The 24,196-nt window shown below is 44.5% G+C and overlaps 1 protein-coding gene across 1 annotated transcript in view; it reads right to left on the bottom strand.

The window, feature by feature from the left end:
- LOC106570609 (protein FAM83H-like) overlaps nucleotides 1-24,196 on the bottom strand; it is a 30,863-nt gene continuing 6,667 nt past the window's right edge. Inside the window, 13 exon segments of the mRNA XM_014143071.2 lie at nucleotides 1-469; nucleotides 1,363-1,856; nucleotides 2,234-3,004; nucleotides 3,007-3,508; nucleotides 3,640-4,270; nucleotides 4,455-4,715; nucleotides 5,844-5,981; nucleotides 6,513-6,929; nucleotides 7,008-7,132; nucleotides 7,555-7,719; nucleotides 9,552-9,749; nucleotides 10,662-10,796; nucleotides 11,620-11,949. Coding sequence (XP_013998546.2) covers nucleotides 449-469; nucleotides 1,363-1,856; nucleotides 2,234-3,004; nucleotides 3,007-3,508; nucleotides 3,640-4,270; nucleotides 4,455-4,715; nucleotides 5,844-5,981; nucleotides 6,513-6,929; nucleotides 7,008-7,132; nucleotides 7,555-7,719; nucleotides 9,552-9,749; nucleotides 10,662-10,796; nucleotides 11,620-11,742 — 3,981 coding nt within the window. The 5' untranslated portion in view covers nucleotides 11,743-11,949 and the 3' untranslated portion in view covers nucleotides 1-448.

The following is a 24,196-nucleotide window of genomic DNA, read 5'->3' on the forward strand; positions in this document are numbered from 1 at the left end:
TTTGCAGTTCTGTACATGCATGGTTTATGGCTGGGCATGTTTTTAGTTGCTTCCTTGCAGTAAAACATGAACACACTCTCTCTCTCACTCCAGGTGTTTGATGAAGGGTTGCAGTGAATTAGTGAAGAGTTGTCCCATAGAGTCCATATAAGGCAAAATAACCAACCAGAGAAGACCAGCTTTGGCACACATATGGGTACAGTTTCAACTCCTGTTTTTTGTAGTCTGTTTTTTAAAGGTTTTGAACCGTGTCTGACTGTATCCAGGAAGACTGCAGTCTGATGACACAGCTATCTGCTGTTGTTGTGTTTTGTGTTCTCCCTCTCTCTTTCAGGGACTCTGATGATGCGTTTGCCACATATGTTGGTGAACTGGGAATGGTGTGTGTGTTTGTGAGCCCTCCATACACACTAAGCTTCCAGTCAATAGCTTCCTCGACCATCTTTAGTTATCCCAGGTTATTCCCCATCTGCAGAACAACAGGAACAACAGTGAGTGGAATACAATTTGACACTCTCTCATCCTCCCCCTTTCCCTTCCTCACCCCACTCCACCCCTCCCCCCCCTTCCCTTCCTCATCCCCCATCCACCCCTCTCTCTCACCCCCCCTTTCCCTTCCTCATCCCCCATCCACCCCTCTCTCTCACCCCCCCTTTCCCTTCCTCATCCCCCATCCACCCCTCTCTCTCACCCCCCTTTCCCTTCCTCACCCCACTCCACCCCCCTCTCTCATCCTACCCCTTTCCCTTCCTCACCCCACTCCACCCCTCTCTCTCATCCTCCCCCTTTCCCTTCCTCACCCCACTCCACCCCCCTCTCTCATCCTACCCCTTTCCCTTCCTCACCCCACTCCACCCCCCTCTCTCATCCTACCCCTTTCCCTTCCTCACCCCACTCCACCCCCCTCTCTCATCCTCCCCTTTCCTTTCCTCACCCCACTCCACCCCCCTCTCATCCTTTCCCTTCCTCACCCCACTCCACCCCCCTCTCTCATCCTTCCCCTTTCCCTTCCTCACCCCACTCCACCCCCCTCTCTCATCCTTCCCCTTTCCCTTCCTCACCCCACTCCACCCCCCTCTCTCATCCTCCCCCTTTCCCTTCCTCACCCCACTCCACCCCACTCTCTCATCCTTTCCCTTTCTCACCCCACTCCACCCCACTCTCTCATCCTCCCCCTTCTGCAAATCCTTATCAAACTTATCAAACTATCTGTAAAAAAATACAAATAAAATGTTGTATAACATCTTTCAATAGCAACATCAACTCCTCAACTCAACTCCTTACACCTCTCTACACTCCCTATAGCCTCTCTCTCCTCTCCTCTTCCTCCCTTCAGACCTCCTGTCTACTACAGTAGAGTACCTCAAAACGGCTGTAGACCTTCTTCTCCTTCCTCATGCTCTCCATCCTCTTCAGCAGGCTGTCTCTCTCCTGAGGGTTTCCCTGGGGCCTAAGGAAGCGGTTCCTCCCAAGCGACGGATTGCTCTCCAACCCTCCTTTCTCTCCTGCCATGTCTACCCCCTTCTCCCCTCCGGCCTCCTCTCCTCCTCCTCTCTCCAGACGGTTTTTCTGGCTGTTGGCAGAAATCTGTTCCAGGATGACCTTGGTGTCATCTCTCAGGTTGCTACTGAACAGAACCGAGCCGCTGGAGGTCTGGTATCGAGACGGACCTGTCATTTTGTGATTGTCTGAGGAAGTTACGTAGTCTGTGGCTTTAGCGTCGGCAGCAGAAGAGGAGACTAGGCGTGCCCCAGACTCCTCGGAGCTCTCCACCACAGTTCTCATCGTCTTGTTGTCTCCGCTGGAAGGCGATGTCGCAACGCCGGAGCTCTTCTTGTCCTTGGGTCCCAGGAAGCCTTTGTATTAAAGAATGAATGAATGAACGAACGAATGAACTAATTAATAAATTCAAATCTTAATTGCTCTGAAGGGAATTTGTTTTATAGATCATGAGCACAGCAATTAAAAAATAAAAGATACCAGCAAACATGGACGTAACAATCTGTGACAGACAGTACAGACAGACAGGACAGTACGGACAGTACAGACAGACAGTACAGACAGACAGACAGACAGTACAGACAGACAGACAGACAGACAGACAGACGGACAGACGGGACAGTACAGACAGACAGACAGACAGACAGACAGACAGACAGACAGACAGACAGACAGACAGACAGACAGACAGACAGACAGACAGACAGACAGACAGACAGACAGTACAGCATACCTTTGAGTTTCTGGGTCTGCTTCTTCAGGAAGTCCAGGGGCTTGGTGTCGACCTTGCCCTCCCCTCCCAGGGTGTTGAGGGATGTGCTGGAGCCCAGGTTCTTTCCGTCCTTGGACTCAGCGTGAGACATACTGGACAAGCTTTGGGAGCGAGATTTCTTCAGCTCGCTCTTCTCCGCGTCCGTGGCGTCTGTTGTTAGCGTTTCCTCATCACAGGAGACGCGGCGAGGGTTGGAGCTCTTGAACAGCTTCAGAGAAGGGAAAGGCTTCAGAATCTTACTGGGCTCCTTGTCTTTCCTCTGTGACCCTGAGCTGCTGTCTTTCCTCTGTGACTCCGAGCTGCTGTCTTTCCTCTGTGACTCCGAGCTGCTGTCTTTCCTCTGTGACTCCGAGCTGCTGTCTTTCCTCTGTGACTCCGAGCTGCTGTCTTTCCTCTGTGACTCCGAGCTGCTGTCTTTCCTCTGTGACTCTGAGCTGCTGTCTTTCCTCTGTGACTCCGAGCTGCTGTCTTTCCTCTGTGACTCCGAGCTGCTGTCTTTCCTCTGTGACTCCGAGCTGCTGTCTTTCCTCTGTGACTCCGAGCTGCTGTCTTTCCTCTGCGACTCCGAGCTGCTGTCTTTCCTCTGCGACTCCGAGCTGCTGTCTTTCCTCTGGACTGTGGAAGTAGAAGGCTCAAAGGTTTTGAATCTTGAGGTGATGGACAGTTTGCGTGCTCGCTCTAATGTGGCTGGGACTTCTGGTTTCATCGGGGCAGGCTCTGGAGCAGTCACAGAGAACGAGGGGACTTTGGGGGCTGAGGTGGTGGTGGTGGTGGACGAAGTGGTGGTGGAAGAAGGGGTGGTGGTGGAAGTGGTGGGGTGGTGGTGGAAGAAGGCGTGGTGGTGGAAGAAGAAGTGGTGGTGGAGGAGGAGGTGGTGGAAGAAGTAGTGTTTGAGAGGTCTGGTGTCTTCTGAAGTGGTCCTTTCATCGCGGCCTCTTTGGATGCGTTTCTCTTAGCAGCCAGCTCCTTGAAGTACTGCAGTCTATTGGAAGGGTCATTCATGTTCAACGGCTGGGGGGGATCTGTAGATGCTGGGGTGACTTTGGGGGGCATAGCCTCCTCTTTTAACCCAACTTCTTTCTCTTCGTCTTCCTTCTTCTTCTCTCTCTCGTTCTCCTCTGCCTTCTTCCGCCACTCGAAGGGTTCCCGGGACTTGGAAAATCTCTTCTCCAGGATCTGTTGGACGATGGAGGTGGTGCGAAGCATGTCGGATTCCTCATCCTCCTCATTGGCCACCTGCATCAAATCAAATTAAGCTTTATTTGTGTGGCACATACATTTTATGCAAGGTAGCGATACAATGACCAAAAAATACAAATCCAAATGAAATAAAACCAATCAGAGATGATTTGAAAGATAATAAAGACCTTCATGCCCAGGCCTCCCAGGTGGGTCTCCGTCTTGGAGGAGGAGAAGATGAGGGAAGAGCGCAGCCGGGAGCTCCTCTGGAGCATCGGGTTGATCCGTGTCCGGAACGACTCGTGTTTGGAGAGCACAACCTCTCCCGAAGCCTCCCTCGACGATGGCATCTCCACATCCACCCCCACCTCCCTCTCTCGGTCTTTCTCTCTCGCTCTCTCCCGCTCTATGGTCCTGCTGTCGGCCCCGTCCTTTCTCGTGCTCTGGGGCATGAAGGGCTTGCCGTACAGTGGTGGTCGGATATCCGGTCTAGGCTTGGAGGGGACATTCGGAGGCTCTCTCGCTTCAAAGCGGGATACAGACCCCTCACTGGCGTATGGTTTTCCCTCAGACTCTGGGTCTTGGAAAGCATCAGGGCCCAAAGGTTGTGGCAGCCCCTCCTCTCCTGTGTCTTCGTAGGTGCTGAGGTAGGAGTTGATCCTCCAGCTGCGGAGGCCCTGTTTGACTTTGGGGTCCTGGTCTGCCTCTGCTGGGACGGGGAACAGCTGCTTCTCTGGGGGGTTGGGATGGGTGGGGGACGACTGGCAGACGTAGGGCTGGCCCACCGTCGGCCTCTTGTGGTCGCTGCCACCTCCGTACCTGGAGAGGTGAGAGGGGGTTACTTTAGTTTGGCCACATTTCTACTGATATGGTTGAGACAACATTTTGACCTAAACTTTGTGTGTGTGTCACTAAACGCTTCATCAAATAACTGTAGTGGGAGCAACAGTGAAAAGACATTAGTTCTCATTCTTCAGTCCAGTGGACCCTCCATACCACGTACCTCCCCCCTGCCGGTGGTGGTCCCGGGTTGTGTTTCAGGTCCTGAGAGGAGAGGTAGTCTCTGCCGTAGTCCTCTGGACCAGGAGGTTCCTCATGGGGGTAACCTGAGTCAGAGTACTGGTCCAGCGCTGGTCTGTTCCTCAGCCTGTTGTAGCGTCCATGGCCTGACCCATGTCCTCCTAGCCCCGAGCCTAGCCCCAGCCCCGGCATTAACCCAGGTCCCTCACCGCCCTGGTAGTAGTGGCTGGACTGGCTCTGCTCCCTGGAATACAGAAATAGTCATAAATCATCATTGTCATCATGAGTAGCAGCAGAACCATCATCATCATCATTTTCATAACCCAACATGCTTTACATATGACAGATTATTTTATTAAAGATTACAACATGCTTTACATATGACAGATTATAACTAGGGCCCAGAGTTTTGCCTGATTTGATCACAATATTTATTCAAGCTGACAAAGACAACAAACAAACTAACAAACTAGTGAACTAACTAAGGAACTAACTACCAAACTACCAAACTAACTAATGAACTAAGGAACTAACTACCAAACTAACTAATGAACTAAGGAACTAACTACCAAACTAACTAATGAACTAAGGAACTAACTACCAAACTACCAAACTAACTAATGAACTAAGGAACTAACTACCAAACTAACTAATGAACTAAGGAACTAACTACCAAACTAACTAATGAACTAAGGAACTAACTACCAAACTAACTAATGAACTAAGGAACTAACTACCAAACTAACTAATGAACTAAGGAACTAACTACCAAACTAACTAATGAACTAAGGAACTAACTACCAAACTACCAAACTAACTAATGAACTAACTACCAAACTAACTAATGAACTAAGGAACTAACTACCAAACTACCAAACTAACTAATGAACTAAGGAACTAACTACCAAACTAACTAATGAACTAAGGAACTAACTACCAAACTAACTAATGAACTAAGGAACTAACTACCAAACTAACTAATGAACTAAGGAACTAACTACCAAACTAACTAATGAACTAAGGAACTAACTACCAAACTAACTAATGAACTAAGGAACTAACTACCAAACTAACTAATGAACTAACTACCAAACTAACTAATGAACTAACTACCAAACTAACTAATGAACTAAGGAACTAACTACCAAACTAACTAATGAACTAAGGAACTAACTACCAAACTAACTAATGAACTATGGAACTAACTACCAAACTAACTAATGAACTAAGGAACTAACTACCAAACTAACTAAGGAACTAACTACCAAACTACCAAACTAACTAATGAACTAAGGAACTAACTACCAAACGAACTAATGAACTAAGGAACTAACTACCAAACGAACTAATGAACTAAGGAACTAACTAGTACCTGTGGTAGTGCTGCTCTGTCTCCTCCTGGTTGTTGATGACTCTGTGCTTCATGTACTGTCTGGAAGAGGAGTAGCTCTCCTGGGTTCCCTCTGCGTTGCTTTGACCCTTATAGTCACTGGCACTTATCTCCATCTGCCTGGGACCACCGGAAACACAGACAAACACTTTAATATGGGAACAGTAGAAACATACACTTTAATATACTAAGTTACAGTCGCTAGTGAAAGTCTACACACCCCTTGCACAGTTTTTAACATTTTACCTCTTTAAAATAACATTTTACATGGGATTCAATTAAATCTTCCCAAGTATGAACTCTGGGGTGTGAAGACATAAGCAATCAAGAAATCTTCGCTTTTTAATATTCAATTAGAAACATTTTCTATCATTTTCATTCACTTTGAAAATGTAGAGTAGGTTTTGTAGATCTGTAGAAAAATATAACATTAAATCCATTTTTAGATTTAATTTTAAGGCATCAAAATGTGAAGATGGTGCAAGTAGACTTGATTGACTTTGGCATCCTATTCCATCCACAGTGAAATATAGGGAATAGGGAATAGCACGCCATTGCAGAGGCAACTTTCATTGTGATAGTGAGTTCTACATAAAATCTAGTTCTACATAAATCTGGTTTTAAATAATACATCTATGTGCACCGTCCCACCTGGAGACCATGGAGCGGCCCTGCTCCAGGAAGGACTGCTGCATCCTGAACTGCTGCGACGCTGCAAACGTCCCAAGATTCAGTCCTCCTCCGGATTCTATGGCATGTCGGAACAGGTCATCCCTACGGAATGCAGAACGCTCAGGTTCCCCTCCTCCGAAGGGGTAGCCCGTAAGTTCCGGGGTGTGTCGTTGGAAACCCAGAGGGTGTCGAAGGGGCCCCTTCATGCCGAACTGGTTGCCGTAGTAACTGCTGCTGCTGCTGCTGTCAGAGGAGACGGGCACTAGGGCGTGGTCTACGGTGAGAGGCTGTGATTGGGCGAACAGGATGCGGAACTCCTCGTCAAAGGTGGTGACTAGTTCTCCCAGGAAGAGATGAGCGATGCAGCGATGCAGCTTCTCGTAGGACCACATGAAACTAGAGGAAACAGGAAATGACACGTTAGCTTCTACACTAAAGAGGTATCTGATATCTGTTCTATATTTCTATGCTCACCTGTAGTTTCCGCTGAGCACGGCCCTGCAGTCAGCCAATAGGAAGCGGTCTTTCACCTGTCCTTTAAACGACTTCCCTGTCCGACAGAAATACGTCACTCCCGCCACAGTCCGCACACGCATCATCTGTAAAACACACACACACACACACACGAGCACACGCACAAAAGTTATTCAGAGTCACAAGGGCTTAATGTCTTTACTAAATGGTGTTATTCTGTAGTGGGTTCTAAGCGTAATCCAACCAGTTTAGCCGCTCTGTTGACATTTATGTAACCAGGCTCAGGTCTTGTCTGACTCAGTCACACGTCATGTCGTAGCCCAGTAGGTAAATGCATTACATTACAGCTATGAGGCAGTGGCTTGCTGCCAGTCAACACCAAAACACTGCTATACTGTCTTTAAGACTGTAGGGCAGGGTTTGTCAAACCATTGTAACTACTGACATTCCTGCACACCCAGAATGTCTTCAGGAACATAGGTTTCTATGGGGAAACGTGAGTCACCCTGCCTAAAATAGTTCAACTAGGGGAAACACTGAGACTCACATGGACAAGGTCTAGGTTGATCTTGCAGTTAGTCACCATGGAGACGAAGTGATGGGCGTTCTGTTCGTCCAATAGGATGTAAACGGGGACGTTACGCGCCGTGGCATCCAGCAAGTCAGCAAACAGATCCACGTCTGTAAACATGTCCATCACCACGGCAATCACCTAGCAAAGCCCAATCAGAGACATGGAAATATCACATTAGCAAATTAAAAACAGAGGTCACAGGAGGCTGGTGGCACCTTAATAGGGGAGGACGGTACCGTGGTAATGACTGGAGCAGATGGTGGAATGGTATCAAATACATCAAACACCTTAATAGGGGAGGACGGTACGTGGTAATGACTGGAGCAGATGGTGGAATGGTATCAAATACATCAAACACCTTAATAGGGGAGGACGGTACGTGGTAATGACTGGAGCAGAGGTGGAATGGTATCAAATACATCAAACACCTTAATAGGGGAGGACGGTACCGTGGTAATGACTGGAGCAGATGGTGGAATGGTATCAAATACATCAAACACCTTAATAGGGGAGGACGGTACCGTGGTAATGACTGGAGCAGATGGTGGAATGGTATCAAATACATCAAACACCTTAATAGGGGAGGACGGTACCGTGGTAATGACTGGAGCAGATGGTGGAATGGTATCAAATACATCAAACACCTTAATAGGGGAGGACGGTACCGTGAGACTGGAGCATGGAAATAATCAAACACCAAAGGGAGGACGGTACCGTGGTAATGACTGGAGCAGATGGTGGAATGGTATCAAATACATCAAACACCTTAATAGGGGAGGACGGTACCGTGGTAATGACTGGAGCAGATGGTGGAATGGTATCAAATACATCAAACAGACGGTTTCCATTTGATCCGTTCCAGACATCATTATGAGCCGTCCTCCCCTCACCAGCCTCCACTGCATTAGGTTTATTTAGCAACGTTGTATATGAAAAATACAGAAAGTGTGATACCATTTAAAAGCAACTTTAGCCTGTCCTTTATAATACTGTATGGAATCACACTGTCTTGTACACTGGCTCACACTCACAGATAGAACACACTGGCTCACACTCACAGATAGAACACACTGGCTCACACTCACAGATAGAACACACTGGCTCACACTCACAGATAGAAGGGAGGACAGTGAGAGTGACATGGTCAGTCAGACTAACAGGTTTGGCCACTTTTGACATTTAGCACACACACACACACACAGAAACATAATTGTTTTCTATAGGAGGTTGAGCTGAGTGCAAGTCATTCATCTTCAGGGACAGGGTGTGGTGGAGCACAGCAGAGCTGGGGCTGACTGGCTGACTGGCTGACTGACTGACTGACTGACTGACTGACTGACTGACTGATAAACAGACTGACTGACTGACTGACTGACTGATAAACAGACTGACTGACTGACTGACTGACTGACTGACTGACTGATTGACTGACTGACTGACTGACTGATTGACTGACTGACTGATAAACAGACTGACTGACTGACTGACTGACTGACTGACTGATAAACAGACTGACTGACTGATTGACTGACTGACTGACAGACTGACAGACTGATTGACTGATAAACTGATTGACTGACTGACTGACTGACTGACAGACTTTACACCGTCCATAGTTCTACTTGACAGATAATCACTATCATGGCTCTATATGCAACACTGGATCTCTGTCTGAGAGATAGTGACTGAGATAAGCCCTGATAAAATCATTTAAAAAAGAACAGAACAGATATTTTGTGAGATGGGAATGATATCGGGATGAGGGTGTGTTGTTGGGAGCATTAGGGTGAGAAGGCCTGGATCTGAGAATACAGGTGTGATATGTCACTGTCAATTAGACTCAACTCCTAACCTCACTGCTGGAACACACACTACCACTTTACACCACATAGACCTGAACAGCTGTGTGTATATGCCTGAACAGCTGAGTGTGTGTGTGTGTGTGTGTGTGTGTACAGCCCTTCTCTTACATGTTGTGCGTTCTTGATGAGCCTCCTGGCCTGCTCCTTGATGCTGGGCATGTCGGGCTCGCTGGGGTTGACCAGGGTCGTGACCTCTGTGGGGCCGATGAAGCTGTGTGCCTGGAGGGGCCAGCCCAGGTCCAACCCCGGGGCCGCCGTGTCAGAGTGCAACGGCCAGTAGGTGTCAGACGAGCCGTCTGCGTCTGCCTGGGGAAAAGATGAGCGGCCTGTTAGTGAACTATATCTACCCTATGACAACAGGAAAAAAAAAAAATATATATATATATATATTATACAATGCCTCCTACAATGCCTCCACCTCTATTTTAGTGACATAAATTAATGAATCATTCGTTGTCAGACTCCGTCAAGAATGAGGTGACACTCCTTTATACTAGGACATCTTCACGTAGCTCAGTCTTTCAGAAGTCCTTCTCTTCTCATTTCAATAACAGTATCAGTCTTTCAGAAGTCCTTCTCTTCTCATTTCAATAACAGTATCAGTCTTTCAGAAGTCCTTCTCTTCTCATTTCAATAACAGTATCAGTCTTTCAGAAGTCCTCTTCTCATTTCAATAACAGTATCAGTCTTTCAGAAGTCCTTGTCATTTCAATAACAGTATCAGTCTTTCAGAAGTCCTTCTCTTCTCATTTCAATAACAGTATCAGTCTTTCAGAAGTCCTTGTCATTTCAATAACAGTATCAGTCTTTCAGAAGTCCTTGTCATTTCAATAACAGTATCAGTCTTTCAGAAGTCCTCTTCTCATTTCAATAACAGTATCAGTCTTTCAGAAGTCCTCTTCTCATTTCAATAACAGTATCAGTCTTTCAGAAGTCCTCTTCTCATTTCAATAACAGTATCAGTCTTTCAGAAGTCCTTGTCATTTCAATAACAGTATCAGTCTTTCAGAAGTCCTCTTCTCATTTCAATAACAGTATCAGTCTTTCAGAAGTCCTTGTCATTTCAATAACAGTATCAGTCTTTCAGAAGTCCTTCTCTTCTCATTTCAATAACAGTATCAGTCTTTCAGAAGTCCTTCTCTTCTCGTTTCAATAACAGTATCAGTCTTTCAGAAGTCCTTGTCATTTCAATAACAGTGTAATGATAATAAGCACTACCTCATGATAAGACAGCTCTGGTACGTTGGAGGTCGGCGCCTGGCTGGGTGTCTGAACGGTGGTCTTGATGTGTTCGATCTCCGGCTGACAAAGGAAGTTCACCACGTCTGCTGTCTGAAGGAACTCATAGTAGCCCTGGAGAGAGAGAGCACACACTGAGTTATTACACACAACACACACACACACACACACACACACTGAGTTATTACACACAAACCACACACTGAGTTATTACACACACACCACACACTGAGTTATTACACACACACCACACACTGAGTTATTACACACACACCACACACTGAGTTATTACACACACACCACACACTGAGTTATTACACACGCACGCACACACACACACACACACACTGAGTTATTACACACGCACACACACACACACACACACAGAGTTATCACACACCCACACACACACACACACACACACACACAGAGTTATCACACACACACACAGAGTTATCACACACACACACACACACACACACACACACACACACACACACACATACAGAGTTATCACACACACACACACACACACACACACAGAGTTATCACACACACACACACACACACACACAGAGTTATCAACAGTTATCACACACACACACACACTGAGTTATCACACACACACACACACACCACACACACACACACACACACACTTAGTTATCACACACACACACACACACACACACACACACACACACACACACACACACACACAGAGAGTTATCACACACACACACATTGAGTCATCACACACACGCACATACACACAAAGAGTCATTACACGCACATACACACACAAACACTGATTTATCAAACACTCACTCTGAGTTATCACACACTGACACGCAGACACACATTCATGCGTACAACACACACACACACACACACACACACACACACACACACACACACACACACATTCCTATTGTACCTGTAGGTCTGTCTCCACCAGAGCATCAATGGCAAGACGGTATTCTTCTCTGTAGTGGGGGGGCAGGAAGTTAGGGTCCAGCGGGTTGTCCCCGAAGTCCGAACTCTGGGACCTGTGGGCCATGATGGGGTCAGGGCTAGGGTAAAGGGGTTAGGGGCTAGAGTAAAGGGGTTACGGTAAAGGGGCTAGGGGTTAGAGGTTAGGGGCTAGGGTAAACGGGTTAGGGGCTAGGGTAAAGGGGTTAGGGGCTAGGGTAAAGGGGTTAGGGGCTAGGGTAAAGGGGTTAGGGGCTAGGGTAAAGGGGTTAGGGTAAAGGGTAAAGGGACAAAGCTGTGGGAGAAATATAGATGCAAAATTGTTACTTTATTTAGTAAGTTTTCCTCTATTAATACAAGCATCTCCTCAACAAAGATGTTGGAACAGAGCAAACACACCCTGCTGCCTAGTGTATAGAAACACTCTATCAACAGTCACAACACAACACCTACAGTGCATTCGGAAAGTATTCAGACCCCTTCACTTTTTCCACATTTTGTTACATTACAGCCTTATTCTAAAATGGATTAAAATAAAAAATGTCCTCATCAATTTATACACAATACCCCATAATGACAAAACGAAAACAGGTTTTTAGACATTTTTGCAAATGTATTAAAAACAAAAAACAGAAATACCTTATTTACGTAAGTATTCAGACCCTTTGCTATGAGACTCGAAATTGAGCTCAGGTGCATCCTGTTTCCATTGATCATCCTTGAGATGTTTCTACAACTTGATTGGAGTCCACCTTTGGTAAATTCAATTGATTGGGCATGATTTGGAAAGACACACCTGTCTATATAAGGTCCAACTGTTGACAGTGCATGTCAGAGCAAAAACCAAGCCATGATGTCGAAGGAATTGTCTGTAGAACTCCGAGACACAATTGTGTCGAGGCACAGATCTGGGGAAGGTTACCAAAACATTTCTGCAGCATTGATGGTCCCCAAGAACACAGTGACCTCCATCATTCTTAAATGGAAGAAGTTTGGAACCACCAAGACTATTCCTAGAGCTGGCCCCTGGCCAAACTGAGCAATCGGGGAGAAGGGCCTTGTTCAGGGAGGTGACCAAGAACCTGATAGTCACTCTGACAGAGCTCCAGAGTTCCTCTGTGGAGATGGGAGAACCTTCCAGAAGGACAACCATCTCTGCAGCACTCCACCAATCAGGCCTTTATGGTAGAGTGGCCAGACGGAAGCCACTCCTCAGTAAAAGGCACATGACAGCCCGCTTGGAGTTTTCCAAAAACCTGACAGAGCTTGAGAGGATCTGCAGAGAATAATGGGAGAAACTCCCTAAATACTGGTGTGCCATGATTGTAGTGTCATACCCAAGAAGACTCTAGGCTTTAATCGCTGCCAAAGGTGCTTCGACAAAATAGTGAGTAAAGGGTCTGAATTCTGATGTAAATGTGATATTGCGATTTTTTTGTTTTTATAAATTTGCTAAAATTTCTAAAAACCTGTTTTTGCTTTGTCATTATGGGGTATTGTATGTAGATTGATGAGGGGGGAAAACGATTTAATCAATTTTAGATTAAGGCTGTATTGTAACAAAATGTGGAAAAAGTCAAGGGGTCTGAATGCTTTCCGAATGCATTGTATACTGTCCTGAGAGAGGGCGAGAGAGACAGAAGCAAGCTAGTCCTGGAGCTCTGTCCACAAACACAAACAGACCCCACAGAGCCCCAGGACAGCAACACAATTAGACCCACATCAAATCATGAGAAAACAAAAAGATAATTACTTGACACGTGAAAAAATGTACAAACAAACTGAGCAAACTAGAATGCTATTTGGCCCTAATCAGAGAGTACACAGTGGTAGAATACCTGACCTCTGTGACTGACCCAAACATAAGGAAAGCTTTGACAATGTATAGACTCAGTGAGCATAGCCTTGCTATTGAGAAAGGCCGCCGTAGGCAGACCTGGCACTCAAGAGAAGACAGGCAATGTGCACACTGCCCACAAAATGAGGTGGAAACTGAGCAGCACAGCCTAACCTCCTGCCAAATGTATGACCATATTAGAGACACATATTTCCCTCAGATTACACAGACCCACAAATAATTTGAAAACAAACCCAATTTTCATAAACTCCCATTACTATTGGGTGAAATACCACAGTGTCTCATCACAGCAACCAGTGAAGAACTTAAACCACTGTAAATACAACCCATATTTATTTTCCCTTTTGTACTTGAACTATTTGCACATAATATGATGAGAGAGAGAGAGAGAGAGAGAGAGAGAGAGAGAGAGAGAGAGAGAGAGAGAGAGAGAGAGAGAGAGAGAGAGAGAGAGAGAGAGATGTAGACAGGATCATCCATAGTAGTGCTGAGTAAACATGTTTTACAGGTGCGTCAGGCTGCAAGGTACTATAAATAATATAATTATAGGTAATATAATTATAGGTAATATCATTCCAGGTAATATCATTATAGGTAATATCAATCCAGTCTGGATTCCTATCCTATAGCACCTACAGTTGAAGTCGGAAGTTTACATACACTTAGGTTGGAGTCATTAAAACTTGTTGGAGTCATTAAAACTTGTTAACAAACTATAGTTTTGGCAAGTCGGTTAGGACATCTACTTTGTGCATGACACAAGTAATTTTCCAACAATTGTTTACAGACAGATTATTTCACGTATAATTCACTGTATCACAATTCCAGTGGGTCAGAAGTTTACATACACTAAGTTGACTGTGCCTTTAAACAGCTTGGAATATTCCAGAAAATGATGTCATGGCTTTAGAAGTTTCTGATAGGCTAATTGACATAATTTGAGTCAATTGGAGGTGTACCTGTGGATGTATTTCAAGGCCTACCTTCAAACTCAGTGCCTCTTTGCTTGACATCATGGGAAAATCAAAAGAAATCAGCCATGACCTCAGAAAAAAAATTGTAGACCTCCACAAGTCTGGTTCATCCTTGGGAGCAATTTCCAAACGCCTGAAGGAACCACATTCGTCTGTACAAACAATAGTACGCAAGTATAAACACCATGCAGCCATCATACCGCTCAGGAAGGAGACGCGTTCTGTCTCCTAGAGATGAATGTACTTTGGTGCGAAAAGTGCAAATCAATCCCAGAACAACAGCAAAGGACCTTGTGAAGATGCTGGAGGAAACAGGTACAAAAGTATCAATATCCACAGTAGAACGAGTCCTATATCGACATAACATGAAAGGTCGCTCAGCAAGGAAGAAGCCACTGCTCCAAAACTGCCATAAAAAAGCCAGACTACGGTTTGCAACTGCACATGGGGACAAAGATCGTACTTTTTGGAGAAATGTCCTCTGGTCTGATGAAACAAAAATATAACTGTTTGGCCATAATGACCATCGTTATGTTTGGAGGAAAAAGGGAGACGCTTGCAAGCCAAAGAACACCATCCCAACCATGAAGCACGGGGGTGGCAGCATCATGTTGTGGGGGTGCTTTGCTGCAGGTTGGACTGGTGCACTTCACAAAATAGATGGCATCATGAGGATGGAAAATCATGTGGATATATTAAAGCAACATCAATACATCAGTCAGGAAGTTAAAGCTTGGTCGCAAATGGGTCTTCCAAATGGACAATGACCCCAAGCATACTTCCAAAGTTGTGGCAAAATGGCTTAAGGACAACAAAGTCAAGGTATTGGAGTGGCCATCACAAAGCCCTGACCTCAATCCCATAGAACATTTGTGGGCAGAACTGAGAAAGGAGGCCTACAAACCTGACTCAATTACACCAGCTCTGTCAGGAGGAATGGGACAAAATTCACCCAACTTATTGTGGGAAGCTTGTGGAAGGCTACCCGAAACGTTTGACCCAAGTTAAACAATTTAAAGGCAATGCTACCAAATACTAATTGAGTGTATGTAAACTTCTGACCCACTGGGAATGTGATGAAAAAAATAAAAGCTGAAATAAATCATTCTCTCTACTATTATTCTGACATTTCACATTCTTAAAATAAAGTGGTGATCCTAACTGACCTAAAACAGGGAATTTTACTAGGATTAAATGTCAGGAATTGTGAAAAACAGTTTATATGTATTTGGCTAAGGTGTATATAAACTTCCGACTTCAACTGTATATTCACGAATAACAATTATACATGACGCTATTGAGTCATATCTAAAAACCTGTCTGAGACTAACACATATGCTGTTACATATGATCACAGTGCTATACCTGTTTGGAGTGACATTGATGACGTGCAGTGCTTGATTTGGGCCGGAACTGTCCGGAGCGCCATACCGGCACTTATAATGTTGGGGTAATTGCGTACTGGCTCCTCTATTAAAACAAAGTAGCCTATCACCGGCCCAGTTTGACACGCAGAAACGGTTGATCAAAGCGGAATAAGGTTCTGGATCTGCGTTGAATAGCAATTGAGAGTGGGCATTAAATTCCTGATTCCGCTTTGTTCAAATTTATTTACCGCAGGTCTGTGAATCTGTGCGTGACCCTAAACTGTTCGAGATTGCGCAGATTGAAAATTTGATCCCTGATTTATTGAATGGGGGAATAATTACATATAGACAAAAGTATTTGGTTGTAATGTTGTAATACTTTATATCAAGGGTGGCAACCATCCTCCAGGACAGCTACTGGGCGTGAAGGCCTCATTGTAGCCTAAACATCAGCTTCTCAACAGACCTTGATAGGCAGACTGTTTCAGGGCTGAATCAAAAGGCCAAGCCTGCACAGCCAGAAGCTCTCCAGATGGAGGGTTGAAAACGTGTGACTAACAGTGCAGTTCTACTTTGTGTGTGTGTGTGTGTGTGTGTGGGGGGGGGGGCACACCAGGAGATATCAGGCCTACATGGGATCAGACACAGCAGCCTTCCAGTCTCAATAATGCTTATTCTATAATAATAGTCATGAAAATGTGGTTAAAAGTCATGGAAAAGTAATGAGAAATGTATATGAACTCTTAACAGTGAATAATCACAGGTCTCTATAGCATAATGTAATTTGTACATTTCGGGGGAAAAAGAGTCTAATGGACCGACTTGGAAAAATACAGCTGCTGCACTTCTTTCAACCCAAGTCACTGGTGACGTGTTTATACACATCTACTAACCGAACCGCAAAGCTAAGAGTGTTCCACTCGCTGGGACAATACCAGACGGTCTGCCATTACACCATATTCCTTGCACTGCACAGGGTGGCATTTACTGGGCATGCTCTGAACACATGATGAGGCCCGAACACATGTAAGCTAGACAGGAAGTGTTTTCCCCTGTTTGCTCACATAACCATGGAAACCTGCGGTCTGTGACTGATTTAGCCTGGGCGACTGACTGAGTGTGTGTTTGTGTATTTGAGAGAATGTGAGTGCATTCATGAGAGACTATGATTATGACTGGGTGAATTAGTGCATTCATGAGAGAGTATGATTATGACTGGGTGGATGAGTGCATTCATGAGAGACTGTGATTATGACTGGGTGGATGAGTGCATTCATGAGAGAGTATGATTATGACTGGGTGGATGAGTGCATTCATGAGAGACTGTGATTATGACTGGGTGGATTAGTGCATTCATGAGAGAGTATGATTATGACTGGGTGAATGAGTGCATTCATGAGAGAGTATGATTATGACTGGGTGGATGAGTGCATTCATGAGAGACTATGATTATGACTGGGTGAATGAGTGCATTCATGAGAGAGTATGATTATGACTGGGTGGATGAGTGCATTCATGAGAGAGTATGATTATGACTGGGTGGATGAGTGCATTCATGAGAGAGTATGATTATGACTGGGTGGATGAGTGCATTCATGAGAGAGTATGATTATGACTGGGTGGATGAGTGCATTCATGAGAGAGTATGATTATGACTGGGTGGATGAGTGCATTCATGAGAGAGTATGATTATGACTGGGTGGATGAGTGCATTCATGAGAGAGTATGATTATGACTGGGTGGATGAGTGCATTCATGAGAGAGTATGATTATGACTGGGTGGATGAGTGCATTCATGAGAGAGTATGATTATGACTGGGTGGATGAGTGCATTCATGAGAGAGTATGATTATGAATGGGTTGTTTGCAGCCTACAGTATGCTAATTAGCTGTCTGTAATAGTGTGTATGTGTTTTATATGTTTTGTAAACTTCCACACACCTAGAGCTATAGGTAACCATAGTAACCAGGTAGGTTAGAGTCATAACCAGCAGCACTGTGAGTCATCTACTAGCCAAGACTGCTACTCTAAAATCACAGGATATCTTTGTCATATCTGATTAAGTCTGCACTAACCTGTCGTCTGAGGTATGTTATTATGTCAGAGCGAGTGCCTACCTGTATTGGTGCAGTTACACCACCTGACCTGAGGACAAGTACAGGTTACACAACACACAGATAACACCTTCAGATCAGGAGAACACAGAGAGAGATAACACCTTCAGATCAGGAGAACACACACAGAGAGAGAGAGAGAGATAACACCTTCAGATCAGGAGAACACAGAGAGAGAGAGATAACACCTTCAGATCAGTAGAACACAGAGAGAGAGAGAGAGAGATAACACCTTCAGATCAGGAGAACACAGAGAGAGAGAGAGATAACACCTTCAGATCAGGAGAACACAGAGAGAGAGAGAGAGAGAGAGATAACACCTTCAGATCAGGAGAACACAGAGAGAGAGAGAGAGAGAGAGAGAGAACACCTTCAGATCAGGAGAACACAGAGAGAGATAACACCTTCAGAACAGTAGAACACAGAGAGAGAGATAACACCTTCAGAACAGTAGAACACAGAGAGAGAGAGAGAGATAACACCTTCAGATCAGTAGAACACAGAGAGAGAGAGATAACACCTTCAGATCAGTAGAACACAGAGAGAGAGATAACACCTTCAGATCAGGAGAACACAGAGAGAGAGAGAGATAACACCTTCAGATCAGTAGAACACAGAGAGAGAGAGAACACCTTCAGATCAGTAGAACACAGAGAGAGAGATAACACCTTCAGAACAGTAGAACACAGAGAGAGAGATAACACCTTCAGAACAGCAGAACACAGAGAGAGAGAGAGAGAGAACACCTTCAGATCAGGAGAACACAGAGAGAGAGAGAGAGAGAGAGATAACACCTTCAGATCAGTAGAACACAAAGAGAGAGAGAGATAACACCTTCAGATCAGGAGATCACAGAGAGAGAGAGAGAGAGAGAGATAACACCTTCAGATCAGTAGAACACAAAGAGAGAGAGAGATAACACCTTCAGATCAGTAGAACACAGAGAGAGAGAGATAACACCTTCAGATCAGGAGAACACAGAGAGAGAGAGATAACACCTTCAGATCAGTAGAACACAGAGAGAGAGAGAGAGAGAGAGAGAGAGATAACACCTTCAGATCAGGAGAACACACAGAGAGAGAGAGAGAGAGAGAGAGAGATAACACCTTCAGATCAGTAGAACACAGAGAGAGAGAGATAACACCTTCAGATCAGTAGAACACAGAGAGAGAGAGAGATAACACCTTCAGATCAGTAGAACACAGAGAGAGAGAGAGAGAGAGAGAGAGAGATAACACCTTCAGATCAGTAGAACACAGAGAGAGAGATAACACCTTCAGATCAGGAGAACACAGAGAGAGATAACACCTTCAGAACAGTAGAACACAGAGAGAGAGAGAGAGAGAGAGAGAGAGATAACACCTTCAGATCAGTAGAACACAGAGAGAGAGATAACACCTTCAGATCAGGAGAACACAGAGAGAGATAACACCTTCAGAACAGTAGAACACAGAGAGAGAGAGATAACACCTTCAGATCAGGAGAACACACAGAGAGAGAGAGATAACACCTTCAGATCAGGAGAACACAGAGAGAGATAACACCTTCAGATCAGTAGAACACAGAGAGAGAGAGATAACACCTTCAGATCAGTAGAACACAGAGAGAGAGAGAGAGAGAGAGAGATAACACCTTCAGATCAGTAGATCACAGAGAGAGAGAGAGAGAGATAACACCTTCAGATCAGTAGAACACAGAGAGAGAGAGAGAGAGAGAGAGATAACACCTTCAGATCAGTAGAACACAGAGAGAGAGAGAGAGATAACACCTTCAGATCAGGAGAACACAGAGAGAGAGAGAGATAACACCTTCAGATCAGTAGAACACAGAGAGAGAGATAACACCTTCAGATCAGTAGAACACAGAGAGAGAGATAACACCTTCAGATCAGGAGAACACAGAGAGAGATAACACCTTCAGATCAGGAGAACGCAGAGTGAGAGATAACACCTTCAGATCAGTAGAACACTGAGAGATAACACCTTCAGGGTCAGGAGACCAAGTAGGAGTGTTACAGGAAAACTACTGCTGTAGTTAGGGTTCAGCCAATCAGACGCTGTTTTACTAGCTTTGAGGGAACAAAGAGCACACTGATTGGTGACAACATCCAGTGATTACAGTTTTTACCTGTCCAACAAGACACATTTACACACGGGACGACTATTTGTTTGATTTGTTGTGGCAACAACAACTTTGTCTTAACCTCTGGTAGTGAAACAGGACCAATGAAAGGAATCGTTCTGCTTTGTGTGTGTGTGTGTGTGTGTGTGTGTGTGTGTGTGTGTGTGTTTCTCAGCAAAGGGAAAGAGAAGGGAAGGACTGTTTACAAGGCAGTAAACAGTCAGGGCTTCATGCTTCATAATCCACTTAAACAGGATTTAATAAGCAGAGACCCAAACTCCCACTGCAGGCTATAAAGTCTATCTTCTCTGTCTGACTCAGAGATGCCTACCGCATGCGTGTTTAATCAATGTTCTGACTGCTCATTCTCTACATTCCTTTGTGAATGCTGAGAGAGCGGGGGACAGAGAAATAGATAGAGAGAGGGGGAGGGAAAGGGAATGATAGAGGGACCAAGGGAGAGAGGGAAAGAGAGAGAGAAAGGGAGTGAGGTAGAGAGACAGAACCGAGAGGAAGAGAGAAAATCTGTCTCTGTCTCAACACAGAAGCTGTACAACTACACACGCACACACACACACACACACACACACACACACACACACACACACACACACACACACACACACACACAAAGTATTCATACCCCTTGACTTATTCCACATTTTGTTGTGTTACAGCCTGAATTCAAGAACAAATCACCCATCTACACACAATACCCCATAATGACAAAGTGAAAACATAATTTAGAAATGTTAGCAAATGTATTGAAAATGAAATACAGACATATCTAATTTACATAAGTATTCACACTCCTGAGTCAATACATGTTAGAATCCCCTTTGGCAGCGATTACAGTTGTGAGTCTTTCTGGGTAAGTCTCTAAGAGTGATTACAGCTGTGAGTCTTTCTGGGTAAGTCTCTAAGAGTGATTACAGCTGTGAGTCTTTCTGGGTAAGTCTCTAAGAGTGATTACAGTTGTGAGTCTTTCTGGGTAAGTCTCTAAGAGTGATTACAGCTGTGAGTCTTTCTGGGTAAGTCTCTAAGAGTGATTACAGCTGTGAGTCTTTCTGGGTTAGTCTCTAAGAGTGATTACAGCTGTGAGTCTTTCTGGGTAAGTCTCTAAGAGTGATTACAGCTGTGAGTCTTTCTGGGTAAGTCTCTAAGAGTGATTACAGCTGTGAGTCTTTCTGGGTAAGTCTCTAAGAGTGATTACAGCTGTGAGTCTTTCTGGGTAAGTCTCTAAGAGTGATTACAGCTGTGAGTCTTTCTGGGTAAGTCTTTAAGAGCGATTACAGCTGTGAGTCTTTCTGGGTAAGTCTCTAAGAGTGATTACAGCTGTGAGTCTTTCTGGGTAAGTCTCTAAGAGTGATTACAGCTGTGAGTCTTTCTGGGTAAGTCTCTAAGAGTGATTACAGCTGTGAGTCTTTCTGGGTTAGTCTCTAAGAGTGATTACAGCTGTGAGTCTTTCTGGGTAAGTCTCTAAGAGTGATTACAGCTGTGAGTCTTTCTGGGTAAGTCTCTAAGAGTGATTACAGCTGAGTCTTTCTGGGTAAGTCTCTAAGAGTGATTACAGCTGTGAGTCTTTCTGGGTAAGTCTCTAAGAGTGATTACGGCTGTGAGTCTTTCTGGGTAAGCCTCTAAGAGTGATTACAGCTGTGAGTCTTTCTGGGTAAGTCTCTACAACTGGATTATATCGCTATTTGCCCATTATTATTTTTTAAATTCTTCAAGCTCTGTCAAATTGGTTGTTGATCATTGCTAGACAGCCATTTTCAAGACTTGCCATAGATTGAAGTCATAACTGTAACTAGGCCACTCAGGAACATTCACTGTCTTGGTAATTAACTCCAGTATAAATTTGTTCTTGTGTTTTAGGTTATTGTCCTGCTGAAAAGTGAATTCATCTCCCAGTGTCTGGTGGAAAGCAAACTGAACCAGGTTTTCATCTAGGAGTTTGCCTGTGCTTAGAGCCATTCTGTTAATTTATTTATCCTGAAAAACTCCCCAGTCCTTAATGATGACAAGCATACCCATAACATGATGCAGCCACCACTATGCTTTAAAATATGAAGAGTGGTACTCAGTAATGTGTTGTGTTGGATTTGCCCAAAACATAACACTTTGTATTCAGGACAGAAAGTTAATTGCTTTGCCACATCTTTAGAAGTATTTCTTTAGTGGCTTGTTGCAAACAGGATGCATGTTTTGGAATAACTTTCATTCTGTACAGGTTTCCTTCTTTTCACTCTGTCAATTAGGTTAGTGTTGTGGAGTAACTACAATGTTGTTGATCCATCCTCAGTTTTCTATCCCAGCCATTAAACTGTTTTAAAGTCACCTTTGGTCTCATGGTGAAATCTCGGAGCGGTTTCCTTCCTCTCCATTAACTGAGTTAGGAAGGACGCCTGTATCTTTGTAGTGACTGGGTGTATTGATGCACCATCCAGAGCTTAATTAATAACTTCACTATGCTCAAATGGATATTCAATGTCTGCTTTTTTTTTACCCATCTACCAATAGGTGCCCTTCTTTGCGAGGCACTGGAAAACCTCCCTGGTCTTTGTGGTTGAATCATTGCTTCGACTGAGGGACCTTACAGATAACTGTGTGGGTTGCAGAGATGAGGTAGTCATTCAACAATCATGTTAATGTCACGTCCTGACCAGTATAAGGGTTATTTGTTATTGTAGTTTGGTCAGGATGTGGCAGAGGGTATTTGTTTTATGTGGTTCGGGGTGGTGTTTTTGGAGAAGGGTATTTGATTTATGTATTCCGGGGTTTTTGGGCACTGTTCCTTGTTTATGTATTTCTATGTTTAGTCTAGTTGGTTGTATTTCTATGTTTAGGTTAATGGGGGGTTGGACTCTCAATTGGAGGCAGGTGCTTTCTCGTTGCCTCTGATTGAGAGTCCTATATATGGGTATGTGTTTGGTTTAGTGTTTGTGGGAGATTGTTTCTTGTTTTGCTGAGTGTGCCTGACAAGACTGTTTTGTTGTTCGTGAGTTCATTTTGTTTTGTTGTTTTTGGTGTTCTTGTTATTTAAATAAATAGATGAGCATCCACATTCCTGCTGCGTTTTGGTCCTCCCTTCCAGACGACAACTGTGACAGTTAAACACTATTATTGCACACAGAGTGAGTCCATGCAACTAATTATGTGACTTGTTAAGCACATTTTTACTCCTGAACTTATTTAGGCTTGTCATAACAAAGGAGTTTAATACTTATTGACTCAAGACATTTCAGATTTCATTTTTAATTTTAAAGTCAAGGGGTGTGAATACTTTCTAAAGGCTCTGTAGAAACACCTCATACATACACATCTCACACACACACACACACCTCATTAAACAAACACACAGATTGATCCAGCATACCGATCCAGTTTTACAATCGTTCAGAGAGAGACAGAGAGAGGGAGACAGAGAGAGAGACAGAGAGAGACAGAGACAGAGAGACAGAGAGAGAGAGACACACAGATTGAGTGAGAGAGAGAGACATAGAGACACACAGAGTGAGTGAGTGAGAGAGAGATAAATAGAGAGAACGAGAAGGAGGGAGAGAGAGAGAGAAGATAAATAGAGAGAGAGAGAGACACAGACACACAGAGTGAGTGAGTGAGAGATAAATAGAGAGAAAGAGAAGGAGGGAGAGAGAGAGAGAGAGAGAGAGAGAGAGAGAGAGAGACAGACAGACAGACAGACAGACAGACAGACAGAGACACAGAAAGACAGACAGAGACACAGAAAGACAGACAGAGACACAGACAGACAGACAGAGACACAGACAGACAGAGAGAGACAGACACAGAGACAGACAGAGACACAGACAGAGACACAGACACAGAGAGACACAGACAGAGACAAAGACACAGACACACAGAGACAGAGACAGAGAGACAGAGACACACAGAGACAGAGAGACACACAGAGACAGAGAGACAGAGACACACAGAGACAGAGACACAGAGACAGAGACACACAGAGACAGAGACACACAGAGACAGAGACACAGACACACAGAGACAGAGAGACAGAGACACAGAGACACCGAGACACACAGAGACAGAAACAGAGAGACAGAGACACACAGAGGCAGAAACAGAGAG

The sequence above is a fragment of the Salmo salar genome, chromosome ssa14, assembly GCF_905237065.1.
Source record: "Salmo salar chromosome ssa14, Ssal_v3.1, whole genome shotgun sequence".
NCBI lineage: Eukaryota > Metazoa > Chordata > Actinopteri > Salmoniformes > Salmonidae > Salmo > Salmo salar.